This window comes from Labeo rohita, chromosome 2 (assembly GCF_022985175.1).
Source record: "Labeo rohita strain BAU-BD-2019 chromosome 2, IGBB_LRoh.1.0, whole genome shotgun sequence".
NCBI classification, from domain to species: domain Eukaryota; kingdom Metazoa; phylum Chordata; class Actinopteri; order Cypriniformes; family Cyprinidae; genus Labeo; species Labeo rohita.
In genome coordinates this window covers 29,888,611-29,904,464 of record NC_066870.1, presented here as the reverse complement: position 1 = coordinate 29,904,464, position 15,854 = coordinate 29,888,611, and the positions used below count along the sequence as shown (strand labels likewise).

At 34.9% G+C, this 15,854-nt stretch overlaps 2 protein-coding genes across 7 annotated transcripts in view; one reads left to right on the top strand and one right to left on the bottom strand.

Moving 5' to 3' along the window:
* Positions 1 to 389: 389 nt before the first annotated feature.
* cspp1b (centrosome and spindle pole associated protein 1b) lies at positions 390 to 15,184 on the top strand. 3 transcript variants are annotated; one of them, XM_051124257.1, is made up of 28 exons: positions 390 to 798; positions 3,761 to 3,859; positions 3,944 to 4,001; positions 4,096 to 4,190; positions 4,272 to 4,331; positions 4,735 to 4,886; positions 5,595 to 5,651; positions 5,768 to 5,856; positions 6,732 to 6,828; positions 7,065 to 7,110; positions 7,188 to 7,312; positions 7,392 to 7,486; positions 7,722 to 7,806; positions 7,921 to 8,026; positions 8,208 to 8,355; positions 8,438 to 8,509; positions 8,608 to 8,720; positions 8,943 to 9,092; positions 10,407 to 10,550; positions 10,661 to 10,729; positions 11,061 to 11,121; positions 11,795 to 11,921; positions 12,413 to 12,525; positions 12,764 to 12,798; positions 12,943 to 13,003; positions 13,336 to 13,430; positions 14,611 to 14,725; positions 14,805 to 15,184. In XM_051124257.1, exons 2-28 carry the CDS (start codon positions 3,761 to 3,763, stop codon positions 14,966 to 14,968), a joined length of 2,631 nt encoding a protein of 876 aa, XP_050980214.1. In that variant the 5' UTR covers positions 390 to 798; the 3' UTR covers positions 14,969 to 15,184. The 3 variants fall into 3 exon arrangements, with proteins under 3 accessions (XP_050980214.1, XP_050980204.1, XP_050980194.1); XM_051124247.1 differs by having other exon boundaries at positions 5,592 to 5,651; positions 7,191 to 7,312; XM_051124237.1 differs by having other exon boundaries at positions 5,592 to 5,651.
* gbp2 (guanylate binding protein 2) overlaps positions 14,821 to 15,854 on the bottom strand; it is a 44,211-nt gene continuing 43,177 nt past the window's right edge. For all 4 annotated transcript variants that reach the window (XM_051124282.1, XM_051124325.1, XM_051124316.1 and 1 more), the window contains one exon: positions 14,821 to 14,962. The gene's annotated coding sequence lies outside the window, so the exon portion shown is untranslated. The remainder of the gene's footprint in view (positions 14,963 to 15,854) is intronic.

Genomic DNA, 15,854 nt, shown 5'->3' with positions numbered 1-15,854 from the left:
AAAAAAAAAAATCCACACAGATAATAGAGAGTACATTTGAAAATAAATTATACACAAAAATAATATTTTGGAATTTTTTTATTCCTGAAAACAAAAACATACAGAACTGTACAAAATACAAAATATCAACAGTAATAACACTTGAAAAGGCAATACCAAAAGTCAACCAGAGTAAATCAATCAATCGATGAATAAATGAGGGCCATTATATTACACAAAGACCTTAAACGCGGCTTTCTTATTTATTTTATTTTAAACCCATTTGGCCCTTTCCGGGTTAGCCTAGAAAACGTCACGACCGAGCAGTTTTTCCGTATCTGCCGATCCTACCGTTATATAAATCAGCAGTGTCTGGAGGAAAGAGAAATAACGGAAGAGAGGAAGTGAAAGACAGGAAGAGAGGAATAATAGCGGTGCTCTGTTTATATTTAGTGTGACCGGAGATCAGTGAAGTCAGATTATGAACTGATTAACATTTTAGAAAAATATACATTTTACTTGAAACATTGATTATTTCCACTATATGAATAGATCGAGATATCAGATGACACATTTTCTAACTTTACCCAATGAAACCAGGACAGTACATTTTCTGTTGAGATTATTAGTTCGGAATAGAGTTTGTATCAGATAACACCTTAGATTTAGTAAATAAACGAAAATGTATTAACGTGGCTTATATCGATGTGATCTGACCAAACGGTTCTTTTGTGGAGTGGAAGATCAGATGTATTCAGATTCTGAGTCGTGGCGACAGAAGATTAAACTGAGTTTTAGGAAGAGAAGGAATTCGGAGAGGTGTGTAACGTCCACTTTTTGTCTTGATGTGTAACGTTAAGCATAAACGGTTACCATGGTACTTGTAAAAGTGGTTCATCGATCATAAGTATTTGGACACCTCACTAAAAATGTCTGCATGCCATTCCACTAAGATGGAAAAGGTTATAATTTATGCATATGCTTACTTGCTTATGTGTTGTATTTTTATTTTCTACTAATTTCGTTGTTAATAACAACTTTCTTTGCATCTCTAAATAAAAGCTTTTATTGCCATAGTTGCTTACACACTACCAGTCAAAAGTTTTTGAACAGTAAGATATTTCATTTTTTTTTTTTAAGAAGTCTCTTCTGCTTACCAAGCTTACATTTATTTGATCCAAAGTACAGCAAAAACAGTAAAAAAAAATATATATATATATATATATATATATATATATATATATATATATATATATTTTTTTTTTTAATAATTTGTTTTCTATTTTAATATATTTTTTTTTTATGTATTTTAGGCCTATTTCTGTGATTTCAAAGCTGCATTTTTAGCATAATTTCTGCAGTCACAATCCTTCAGAAATCATTCTAATATTCTGATTTGCAGCTAAAAAAACATTTATCATTATTATTATTATTATGTTGAAAACATTTGAGAAGATTTTTCCAGGTTTCTGTTATGAATAGAAAGTTTAGAACCATATCAATCATATCAAAAACACCATATCTGAAATAAAAATCTTTTGTAACAGTATAAATATCTTTATCATCACTTTTGATCAATTTAAAGCATCCTTGATAAATAAAAGTATTAATTTCTATAATTTGAATAAAAAAAAAAAAATCATACTGACTCCAAGCTTTTGAATAGTATTGTGTATTATGTTACAAAAGCTTTTTATTTCAGATAAATACCGATCTTTGGATCTTTTTATTCATCAAAGAATCCTGATTTTTTTTTTTTTTTTTTACTTTTAAATATTGCTAAAAATATATAATAAAAACTGTTTCTTGAACAGCAAATCAGCATATTGGAATGATTTCTAAAGGATCACGTGACACTGAAGACTGGATTAATGATGCTGAAAATTTAGCTTTGATCAGAGGAATAAATTACATTTTCAAATATATTCAAATAGAACAAAAATAGTAAAAATTATTTAAAATCTACTGCTTTTGCTGTATTTTGGATCTATATTGTGCAGGCTTGGCGAGCAAATGAGACTTCTTTAAAAATCTTACTGTTCAAAAACTTTTGCCTGGATTGTGGTACACTCTACTATTTCCATTTGTCAACATTAGTTAACTACGTTAGTTAACATGATCTACAAAAATAATTCTAAAGTAATACTAAAAGCTGAAGTTATATTATTTAATTGACCTGGGCTAGCATAAACTGACAATACATTTTTATTAACTCATTTTAACAAACATTAATAAATACTGTAACAAATTGCAATCAAACAAATAATTGCTTGTTGTTCGTTAACGTTATTACATGCTGTTAGAATTTAATATCTAACTTGATTAACTGCCGAGATTCGATTTTAGTTGAGCGATGGAGCACAGAGTCAGGATCCTGGACCATTGAGATAACCACACACAAAAAGGTGTAATTCACTCAAAGGCATTTATTAAAGGAAGACACCAACATTTTATATGGTAAATATGAAGAAGTGAAATCAAACATCACGCCCTTTAGGAAACAACAGTACATCATGTCCTATGAGTCTCTAGGCTAGACTTATGTCATGTCTACTTTTCAGGTTAGTATGAGAAGGGCACAGGAGGTCAGGATTGTTACAATCTCACAATGGCCACTTTAAGACAGAATGTCTTACTTAACACTCCTGTGCCTCGTATAAAACAATCGTATTAGTATTCACATTAGTAATGGTATTAATGTCACATCATCATGGAACAAAACAATCACATTCGTATTACTGTTAAATCAAGATACACATGAATATGACTAATATCATTTGCAATTGAATACATGTAATCATCTGGAATATCTTTCTGATTATAATGATATAAAATGCTGTAATCATTTCTATGATTATATCAGTAATCAAACAAAAATCAGACTCAGTTATACTTCATTTAAACTGCACTTTCCGCATTCCGATTATACTCTTCAGGCTCTAACTGATACACACGAGCATACGTATTGTAATCATCTTCATCTTGTTCAATATTAGGCCTTGGATCTGGAGCTGGTGGACGAGCTCCTTCTCGTCGCGCACTGAGCATAACTTGATAAGTCCCTCTCGTTGTAAGCGAAGTAATAGTACGCATAATAGAATTGTTGATACACTGAATTATACATGGAGCGATCAACAACACAATGAACAACAAAACAATAATCGGTATTACAGTGGTGAAAATCCAGGTTCCCCATCCACCCCAGAGGCTGTCCAGCCAGCTAAACCAGGAGTCATCTTTTCTTGGCTCTGAGATGGATTCCCTCATGTGAGTTAGGATGTCTGTGATGTTATCTGAATTGTCTGGAATATAGAAACAACAAGATACCCCCAACATTTTACAAACTCCCCCTTTCTCAGAGGTCAACAGATCAAGGACCAATCTATTTTGGATAACTGCTTCTCTCATTTTCTTTAGCTCGTCAGTGATTAGCCCTAATGCATGAGCGGTATCATTCTCCAATGACAAAACCTGCCATACTAACCCATTGATTTTATTTAAGGCTACTGTTGTCCCTACTCCAGTAAAGAATCCCGCTAAGGACCATCCTATATTCTCCCCTGGAGTTGTCCATGGATCCACTGTCTTATACCCGTTATATCGCTTAGGCATGCTATTTACATCTCGTTTCTCTCTGCTCTGTTCCATTCATTCATGAGACCTCACTGTAAAGTATTAGTAATCTTGTTTATGTAAAATTAGCTGTATGTATCGACAGGTGGCACTGTAGAGCTGCAGATTATGTTGATGTGCTTTGCATTAATATTTGTATGTGTTCCAGATGGATGAGGTGTTGGAGAAGTTTCTGGAAGATCAGAAAACGAAGATAGCAGAGGAGAAGGCATGTCTGGAACAGGAGCCCCCTTACATGGAGATGAGAGTGAGAAAAAGAGCTTATAATGAGGATAAAGAGAACATGTGTGACTAGTCTTCATTGTAAAATTATTATTTATTGATGTATCAGAGGCGGACAGGCCACGCCCTCCAGAAAGAAAACATCCCTCCACGCGCAAGTCAGCAAGGTACAGATCTTTTTGCAATTTAATATGGTTGTAAATTAATTTCTGTTAAAAGCATACCTGGTTTTAAAGGTTCATGTGTCATTTCATTATGTAGATGGAGTGAGTCTGCCACTCGGAGAGGATTACGAGAGAAAGAAACACAAACTGCAAGAAGAGCTCAGGAATGATTACAGGAAATACACGGCAGAGGTGAGACACAATGGCAAGTGTGCCAAACATTTCAAACACAATAGAAACCTTTATTTCTCACTATCTTTGTGTCTCTTGCAGAAAGATCACTGGGATGCTGGTGACATTCACACAGTTCCAGAGAGAAGACGGATACCCAGGGTACAGTATTGTTTCAGGTTTTCCTCCTGTACTGAACAGGTTTTGTGAGGTTGAGATATCACTTCTGTATCTGTTGCTTTCATTATGTCTGGTGTCATGATGGACAGCTGAATATTATGATATAAAGTAAAGCAAAATGTAATTTGATTTTATTTAATGCCAAGTTTGTCACACCAACTGAAAAGTACCATGGTATTAACCATGTTTTTGTATATGGTACAGTTGTAATTCTGCGTTTTAACACTACTCAGTTCCCCCAAAATTGCTTGTCCATTAAAAAAGCCTTATCATCTACCAGAGTATCATACATTACCATAAAGTTACTGTCTGATATTATTACTGTACTATGGTTCTGCAAAAGTACTGTTTTGTAAGGGCAAATCTCCCCTGCTTACTTTTTCAGACGGTCCGTGTGAGGGATGTGGCGACCCTTACAGAGGTGTGTGGGCTGGGATGGGGTGTGTGTAGCTCTGAGGAAGACGGCAGCGATGAAGAACTCATGCTTTTGCAAGGAAGGCGACATCAGAGAGGGAGAGACACCAGGACAGCAAATAGGTGAGGACAGAACTGTTTAGAACTGGTGACTCATAAACCCATTTTATTCTCCATGGGCTGATTCTGAAATTATGATTTTTGTATTAATATTATTTATTATCTTAAAATTATGTATGATATTCAGTGATTCACTGAACATTGGTTTAAACATTTATTATATTACTTTATATATATTACAATATGTGACCTTGGACCACAAAACCAGTCATAAGTAGCACAGGAATAACTAAATATAGAAATAGGAATAGCCAAAAATTCATTGTATGGGTCAAAATGACCGATTTTTTTTTAATGCCAAAAATCATTAGGATATTAAGTAAAGATCATGTTCCATGAAGATATTTTGTACATTTCCTACCGTAAATATATCAAAACTTAATTTTTGTTTGGTAGTATGCATTGCTAAGAACTTCATTTGGACAAATTTAAAGGCAATTTTCTCAGTATATTGTTTTTTTTGCACCCTCAGATTCCAGATATTCAGATAGTTGTATCTCAGCCAAATACAACAAACCATACAACAATGGAAAGCTTATTTATACAGCTTTGAGATGATGTATAAATCTCAATTTCAGAAAATGTACCCTTATGACTGGTTTTGTGGTCCAGGGTCACATATGTGTTTTACATAATTTATATTATATATATTTAGGTTGTATGCATTAACACTATTATATTTAACTATGTGTCTCTTTTTCTCATAAGAAGGGGGGAATTGTGCACAGCGACAGGACATCACACGAGCAAACTACAGCACAGAAACAGGTAAAAGAAAAATGCACACACACTGACAATACAGTATTGGCAAACTGGCAGCTTTTTTTGAATGGTAAAATGGTTTTTACCAACATTCTTCACTGTTGTTCATGTCTCTGTCGTAGAATGTCGACATCCGTTGCGACCCAAGCCAATGAACGGTCTGTATCTGTGGCCAGCCAGGACACAGTTTGCACCACTGGACTTCTAATAGGTAAGAGTTCAGTATTATATTATATGATTTCTTATGATTTCCTACTACTTTGATTAGACTTAATAACGTGAGAAGGGATGTTTCGTAGCTTCATTCAATGCAGAATGATTCAGACTTGATTTTAAAGTGATGTTTTACCAAAAACCTGAAAATTCTGTCATCACTTACCCTCCCAATCTGTTTCAAACTGTATGACTTTTTTCTTCTGTGGAAGAAAGATTGGCTAGAGGTTTTTTTTTTAGGACCCTATTGGAATTGCTCAGATTCTTCTTGTTCTTCTCCAAAATGAATTGCATCTTTGAGGGCCTAAACATGATCAAAAATTCATTAAACTTTGCACACACGCTGAAAGTAGTGAAAATTTACATATGATATGAGTTAAAGAAGTGGGTGTGGCAAAATGGCTCGACAGCACCACATTTAAAATTTCAACAAAGTGCCCCTCGAAATTGTATGAGATTCTGTGGACAAATGTAACACCAATATCTGCAAAAAAGTTCCCTGAAACCCAACAGGAAGTCCGTTATTTTGAATTTTCTCTGCAAGTTTTGTGCCGTTTTTGCCATTTCAGGCTTTGTATTTAAACTCCTCTAACCCGTTTGATAAGAGCCCTGGCCTGAAGACATCTAAAGTCCAATATTCAGTTATAATCATAGTGCCACCTGTTGGCAGCAGGATTTAACATCTTTTACACTAACTGAAATTAAAACAGTTTGATTTCCAATGTTATCTAAATATTTTTTTTGTGCTGCATGAAAGAAAGTAAGTCATACAGTTTGGGAACAAAATGACCGTGGGTAAATTATGACAAGATATTCATCCCTATAACGAACATTAAGGCTCAGGCTTCTGACATGGCTGATTTTGATTGACAGGTGCAGTGGATTTGGAGGCCACAAAGCAGAGGAAAAAGGAGCGTTATAGACGTGATCTTCAGGAACAAATTGCAGAGAAACAGAGTCATAGAAGGAGGTGTGTGTTGCATAACAGTCTGACTGGTGTATATGGTTTATGTCATTACCTCATAATCATTTAAAACATTGTCAGTGGATGATTCACCCATTAAAATATCTAAAAATTCATTTACTCACCATCATGACATTCCAATCCTGATATTCTTTCTTTTGCGGAACACAGAAGAGATGTTAGGCATAAACGAATGTTTATGCTCCTCTCAAACGCTATTCCTCTAATGTAATTGTTTTTAGGGAAAAGGAACAGGACCTGAGAGTTTCAACAGATGCTGAGAAAAAGGTAACTAGGTGTGTGTTTGTGTGTGCATATATATGTTTGTATTTCTTGTGCTGATTTTCCGACCTTTTTCTTTAAAGCAGCTCTTTGCAAGTGAGGCATCTGCGTACAGAAAGCAACCAAGGGATGACATAATCCGTGTGGACACTGCAGAGCCTCAAGAGAGTCTTCTGCAATACCGGACAGACCCTCTGTCTCCATGCAGGTATATGCATACGTGCACAAACACACATATTTTCATATGCTGCTTTTTAAGCTCACAAAAATGTTTTGTTTTTCTACAGGATGCCATTTGTCCCTACTCACCTCCCATTCCTAGCAGATGCCTATAAGACTCCGAATAATGATGCTGAGAGTTTGCTGAGCCCCAGTAGAGCCTGTAAGACACACTTAAGACACAGCAGATTACGTTTAATGAGTCAACTTACAATGAGGATAAACATGGTTTTGTGCAGTAAAATATTAGGTGCTGAGAGTGGGTGCATCAGTATTTATAAATCATATTTGTTCACTTTTGTGCTCTGGATGCTCATTCAAAATCAGTTGAATCTACTTAATTAAAAGCATATGATTCCTACTACTGGTGCTACAACATGACTTGTGTGTTTCCACAGATTGCCAAATAACGGGAGTTTCTTTTTCAACATCATCAGGAGAGCCACACACACTCAGTCCACACAGCAGAAGCACTCACAGACAGTAAGACTAGTTTTGAACTTATAGCCTTTATTGGAAAATATTTACCACTAACTCAGACCTGTATGCGTGTATGTACACAGTTAATACACATCTTATTTTTGGGGTGTGTTTCAGGAGGATTGTGGGTGAGAATGAAGTTATGGGTTCAGGTCTTTTAGGGTTTCCTGCACATCACGCAAAGACGGACAGACTCAACTATAAAGAGGAGCTCAGAAAGCAGGTGAGCTATTATATATTCACAGAGGGGTGTGTCCTAATTGCATATTAAACAGAAATTTTTAACATAGTAAAAACTGGGTATGTCTTCAAATTTGTTTGCATTTATATGTTTATCCTAACTTTCTACATGAAAAGAAGACTTCCAGCTTATTAGGTTATTTGTTTGTGTGCCTTGTGAGTAGATAGAAGAGCGGGCCGCACAGAGGAGGGTGGACAGGGAGGAGAAACGAAGGCTGGAGGCTGAACTTGAAGCCGATATGAGAGCATATGAACCTTGGGGAAGAGGCGGAGCTGGTGCACCACTCAGAGACAGCACTGGAAATCTAATCAGTATGACTTATTTAGTATGATTTAATCTCCTGTTAGTTATGAAACATGTGACTGTAGAAATTATGTGTTTGTGTGTGTGTAGCTGATCTGAAGCAGATGCATCTTTTGAATGCAGCAGCTGCTGCACCACCACCACAAAAGCCGGAGAGGCCAGGTAACATGTTAACATATGTTTTATTTCACATACAAACACGCATAATGTGTATTTAGTGAATGTTTACATTCTCATGTTGAATATGTGTGTATTTGAAGGTTTTGTTGAGACACACACTCCACAGTTCGCAAGAGGAAATGTGTTTAATCAGATGCTGTCACCCCAGCAACTACTGGAGCAAGACCAATACAAAGCTTACCTGAAACATCAGGTGCACACATGCACTACTGTTAAAGTTTAAAAAAATATTTTAACAACACCTGACGTTTGAATGGTTGTGTATATACACTTATACATTTATTTATAAAGTATAGATATTGTATCACAGATTGTCAGTGTGGTTCAGTTTTAAAACATTTGAATCCCACTGTACCTGTATATATCCATAATGATCTTTTCATGTTGTTGTTTTTGTGTGTGTGTGTGACATTAGATAGAAGAGAAGCAAAGGAAGCAGGCGGAGGAGAGAGAGCGGATGAGGGCAGAGGAGGAGAGGGAGGACAGACGACTGGCTGAACAGAGAGAGAAAATCAGGAGAGAGTATGAAGAGGAGCAGGAGAGCAGAAAACGCAGAGAGATGGAGGTCAGGCAAACATGCACTCCTACCTGTTCTATTTTTAGAGATGCACAATGTAAGAGTTGATATTGGATGTTTAATTGAGCCTTCTCATTTCCCCAACTTTTACATATAGATTAACTTTTATAACACTCATTTATAAAGTTAATCCTAAAAATTTAATAACACAAATGTAATATTTAGCAAAACTGAATATATTTGATTTTCCTTTTCTGTATCTTTCTGTGTATTATACTGTTGTGATGCTTACATTGCCTGTAGACTTAAAATTATTGATTTTAGCTTTTAGTGATTTATTTTTAATATATTTAGATAAAAATCCTAGTACTGAATTTAATAAAATGCAACATAGAATTTTAAATTATATATTTTTATTTAGTCCATATAGGCCTGATGTAATTATTATTGGAGAAGTCCACTTCCAAAACAAAGATTCACATATAATGTACTCACCCCCTTGTCATCCAAGATGTTCATGTCTTTCTTTCTTTAGTTGTAAAGAAATTATGTTTTTTGAGGAAAACATTTCAGCATTTTTCTCCATATAATGGACTGATATGGTGCCCAGATTTTCAGCTTCCAAAAAGCAGTTTAAATGTGGCTTTAAACGATCCCAAATGTGGTTGTAAACGATCCCAGCCAGTCTTATCTAGCATACCGCTCGGTTATTTTCATAAAAATAATACAATTTATATATACGTTTTAATGTCAAATGCTCGTCTTGTCTTACTCTGCCTGGACTGTTTTTGGCGGTTCATGACAGTTAGGGTATGTTGAAAAACTCCTACCTCATTTTCTCCCTCAACTTCAAAATCATTCTATATCGCTGTTTTACCTTTTTTGTTAAGGGTGTTTGATCTTCTTTGCATGTTCACTTTGCAAAGACTGTGTCAGTACTTCTGCAGCGATGTAGGATAATTTTGAAATGATTTTTGAAGTTGAGGGAGAAAATACGATTGGAGTTTTTTGACATACCCTAACTGTCTTGAGCCAGAATACACAGAGTTCAGCGTGAGAAAGGCAAGACGAGCGTTTGAGAATAAAAAAGTATTTTAATTGTATTTTTTAAATGAAAATAACCGATCGTTTCACTAGATAAGACCCTTCTTCCTCAAAGTCTAATTGATTGATTGATTTAACCAGAATTGTTTAAAATACCTGTGATAATTGTTGACTTTAAATCACATTTTCCATCCAAATGAAGGGAATTTAAGTGCTTAAGAAAATTACGTTGTCATGTTTACTTTTCCGGTGAATTATTTGAGCACTTCTAATAACCTCAGACAATCTCAGTGACAAGCACTGCTGATCTTTTTGCAGCAAAAACTGAAGAATGATGAACTTGCTCGTCTTGTGGAAGAGAGACGGAGGGATGCAGAGAAAAAGAAAAAAGAAGAAGAAGAGAAAGAGAGAGCAGCTGTCAGAAAGCAGGAAGAGCAAGAGAGACAAATACGAATGCAACAGGTGTGTGAAAGTGAAATTTACTTTAGTGAGCCACATCTCAAAAGCTGTATATTTTTAAGTTTAAGTAGTGAGTGTGTGTGTGACAGTATTGTCATAATTTGTTTTTTTAGGTTCAACGTGCACCATCCCCTCCTATCCCTACTCTACAGAAGAAACACCGGAACTCTTCAAATGCTACGGTAAAAAAACTGCCTTAAACACAAACTTCATTTGAACAAACATAGCAAATGCTCATATTCACGTCATGTGATATAAAATGTGTATAACACATAACAGTGACTATAAAATATAGATTTTAGGTTATGGGTGTGGCATATTTCGTGGGCTAGTTTTCGCCTATAATTAATTGGCCCACGGCTAGGTTTGTTCTGCAGATCTAGCAACCATGATTCTCTTCTTAAGACCTTGTAATCAAACCCTTAGCCTAATTACCAAACTCTGTGGTACTTACTTCAGCTAACTGCAAACACACGTTCGCTTCTCACTCACTAGTGTCTGTATGTTTTTTAGGATTTCTCTGCATTTCGGGCTCCTCCATCTCCAGAAAACAGAAACAACCAGAGAACAGAGAGTAAACACTCATACATGTGTACACATATTATGATGATGTCCTATTGGCTTTTTTGGTTTTTATACATTAATCTAATATTCAATATACCCTAATTCTGAACCTGACCTTTACAGAAATAACTTGTAATTTTTAGATTTGAATTAAAAAGGATTTAGTCCATTATTGAGCCATTAATAATTATAAGAGGGCCCAAAATTTGTGTGATGTCAGGTTTTATTAACATTGCATGTCCATAAAATATTGACTTACCTTAGTTCATAGACTAAGTTAAGTATATTTGTGACCCTGGACCACAAAAACAGTCATAAGAATACATTGTATGTGTCATGTTGATTTTTATTTTATGCAAAAAATCATTAGCATATTAAGTTAAGATCATGTTCCATGAAGATATTTTGTAAGTTTTTGATTAGCAATATGCATTGCTAAGAACTTCATTTGACAATTGATTTTTCAATGTTTTCTTAGATTCCAGATTTTCAAATAGTTGTTTCTCGGCCAAATGTTGTTGTATCCTAACAAACTAAATATCAATGAAAAGCTTATTTATTCAGCTTTCAGTAAAAAAAATTGACCGTAATGCCTGGTTTTGTGGTCCAGGGTCACATTTAATTTTTATAGCTAATTCCATCCTCGCATATATCTGGAGGATTTACTGTATTTGTTTTTTCAGAGGACAGAAGTGAGGTTGTAAATGAGCTGTGTGCGTTAAGAAGACGTCTGCGCAGTGAACAACGGCGTCTGGAGGAGCAGCTCTTGCAGACAGAGTGGGAGCATTTTCCCTCCCCTTTCACGGACAGGTACACTACAGTGTGTGTTGTTTTGATAATGTTTGAATGTAATGTTTAAGTCCGACAGTACAAGAATGATTTAACAATTAGCCACATGTGACATGTTAGTCAACATGTACATGAATACAGCAGGTCACTACAGTTGTACTGTCAGAGGCATACGGTCTGGGCTTTTTTTAAATGGGCCAATGTAAGGTTTTCATTCAGTTTGTTTGCATTTCAATTTGAAATACTTAAAGTATACAAATGTATTGATTGGTGAGTATTATACCAGTGAAACAACTACTGTATGTGCAGCACTTATACAACACATTGTTATATCCTCTAGAAAACATTTTCTTAATAAATCAACAATTTAATATTACTATGCAGTCACTGTTTTATAAAAGCAATATTGTGAATAATCATAACTAAGGTAGTTATGTGCACTCCAGCATGCCTAATAATGCCTTTAACTGTGATTGTTTTTACAGTATAGCACTTTATATGTGTGTTTGCAGGCACAGGACGGATGTGTTTGACATGGCTCGTTTGCGCATGCCTGTTCGAGGTCCCTCCGCCCGTGGCACTGAGCCAATCAGCTCAAAGGGAGCTGATGATGTCATGTACAGAGGTAAAAACTGGCTAGCTAATATCAATATAAATCTGAGCTCTAAGGATTGTAATTACTGAAATAAATATTAGTTTGAGAATGTTTGTATTTACTTCAAAATGTAACAAATCAAATCCCACTATTTGTAGTCAGCTAAAAATAAGTATTGTGACTGAAATGAATTTAATATTTGGTCTTATTATGTAAATTCATCTTTAGTGTAGAACTGATATGTTTTTTTTTTTTTCATATTTCTCAGATGCCTTTATGCCACTTCCTAGAACACGGCAGTCTGTAAGTTTCCCCCTTACACTCTAAATGTAAAGCATGCTTGTTATTTCCTGTGGTTATTAGTTCTGTTGTTTTTTGCAGTACTAGAATCAGCTTCTTCTTTACTGAATGATGTTTAACATAACAGTTCTGTTTTTTTTATCACAGAGGAACAGAGATGTTGAGGGGGGACGAGGATCTGTGCTTCTGTCAGAAAGTGAATTTATCGGTGGGATCACACATTTCTTTTACTGGTTCATGAGTGTAACCTAAAAAATACTGTATTATATATATATATATATATATATATATATATATATATATATATATATATATGCAGTAGCCCCCAAAATTAGTTTGGACATTTAAGGCACACATCATACAAAAAGACCCCCATCAAACCAAGTGACATTTATTGTAAAGAAAAATACAAACACACTTTATCAACAACATTTTACAAGATTTTCATAGTGGTACATAATATCACTCTTTTTTTTTGTTTGCACACACACTGCTGATTGCTTTCTGCTATTCTACAGTTGTCTTATTATTTGTCAATAGATCAGAATGGAGTTGCTTTCCCAGTTCCTCCAGACGTTGAGAGGAAATCTGCTAAACTGTCTGCACGAGAACGACGCAGGCTAGCAAACCTTCAGGTAATTCACAGTGAAAACAACTAAACATATGTCTGTACAGCAGTGGCAGATTTCTTGTGCTTCTTTTCAAACTCTTAAAGACCCAAGTGCAAATAATACTAAAAGATTGCATATTTTATTGTCAGTTTTTTCTTCATGTGTCAGTTCACTTATTAGATATTTTGGACAATACATAATACGCAATATTTCAACACTTTTAAACAAACAAACAAACAAATAAATTCTCAGACGACATTCACCAAATCTCACATTATATATTCTGGAAAATATACTATGGTGGAAATTATGGAGCTGAAAACAGCATTTAAAGGGAAACCTGTGTATGAAGACTTGTATGGCTAAATATATAATAAAAGATGTCTCTTACTAAAATGTGTTGTTGAAATCCCATGAAAGATTTACGTTATTTAAAAAATCCACATTGGTGTATACATATTTTGGACTATGGGGATGTCATCAAGACACGAAATGGTTGCACTCAATGTGGCATGGTATCAGTATTTTACTTTCCAAGTTGTGTTGCGGTAAAAATAGCAACAGGTAGTGCCAGTAGCTCACCAAATGCAACCATTTTACGTCATAATGGTGTTGTGTTTTATGTTGTTATTAAAATTTTCTTTTTGAATAAATACAAAATAAATACAAAACCAATCTTAAGTAGCACCGGTATATTTGTAGCAATAGCCAAAAATACATTGTATGGGTCAAAAAGATTTTTCTTTTATGCCAAAAGTCATTAGGATATTAAGTAAAGATCATGTTCCATGAAGATATTTTGTAAGTTTCCTACCGTAAATATATCAAAACTTAATTTCTGATTAGTAATATGCATTGCTAAGAACGTTTTGGGCATTTGGAAACTTTTTCTCAATATTTAGTTTATTAATTTTTACACCCTCAGATTTTCAAATAGTTGTTTCTCTGCCAAATACTGTCATATCCTAACAAACCTTGGATCAATGGTAAGCTTATTTATTTCACAAAATTGCCCCTTATGACTGGTTTTGTGGTCCAGGGTCACATATAGTTTTTTTCTCACTAGATTTTCACTGTATAATTCCCATTCTCAAATTTGCATGATTTTCATATGCATAATTGATGACTTCAGTGTAATTCTAAAATGTGGAAAATAGTCATCATAAAGCATGATATAATAAACAGTGTATATGTGTATGTTTAGTCTGCAGAGAGGAAGCCAGTGCAACAGCAGTCCTTCAGTATTAGGAAGCTCAGAGACACAAACACTCCCAGAATGAAGAGACTACAGGCCTTTGGCCATCACAACACCACAGCAGGTGTGTATGTGTGTTTGTCTCTGTGTATATGTGTTTTATGATTCTGGAAATGCACAACTCAATTAAATTATGTGTTTAGGAGGCTGCTCTGATGACGACGATGAAGCATGTCATGGTGATGAGCATTTTACCCTGCAGTCTCCTGGCAGGCCCAGCTCCATTGATACAGCCACTACAGAGCCCTGGATTCGAGCGGAGTCATCAGATACACTCAGGCGGCTGATGTCCGGCTCTGAACTTTAAGACATAACCACACATGCTCAGAGTGTGTGTGCATGTTATTGCAATGCAGTATACACAGGACATTTTTGTAGTCTTCAGATCTCTTAAATAAAAGAAGAATCTCTACGAGATCAACTGCTTTAACTGCGTCACATAATGTCTTCTGTAAACTTTATTATGGATCCATGATAACAAGTGGTTATTTTTTTAACAAAATACAGAGTGGAATGACAGTTATTTAATGTTTCTGGACTCTTTTGTGTTTTGTTCTTAAAAGGCTTTACAGTTTTTTAGCATTTTGACAGCTTTTTTTTTTAAAAGTGTTTTTACACAAGGATTCACCAGAGTAAATTACACATAGTGAAAGCACCAAAAAATTGATTGCTTGGAGGCTTACGGTCTGTTCACACCAAAGATAACTATAATGATAAAGTTTTAAAAATCATTCAGAATTTCACTGGCCATACGTCTACTGCATGACTGACACTCTCAGAACATTTTTTTTTTCAGCTGATGAATGATAAAAACATTGACAGCTGATCAAAATCCACCTAAAATTAAATAGCTTGAGCATATAAAGTGGTATATGACATCATGGTATATGCATGCTTATAATTGGTGTGGACACTAATATGTGACCCTAGACCACAAAGCCAGTCCTAAGTAGCACGGGTATATTTGTAATATTTGCAGTAGCCAAAAATACATTGTATGGGTCAAAATTATTGAATTTTCTTTTATGCCAATAATCATTAGGATAAGGTAAGGATCATGTTCCATGAAGATATTTTGTAAATTTCCAATGTAAATATATCAAAACTTAATTTTTGATTAGTAATATGGATTGCTAAGAACTTTATTTGGACAAGTGGTGATTTTTCTCAATATTTTTTTTTTTTTTTGGCAC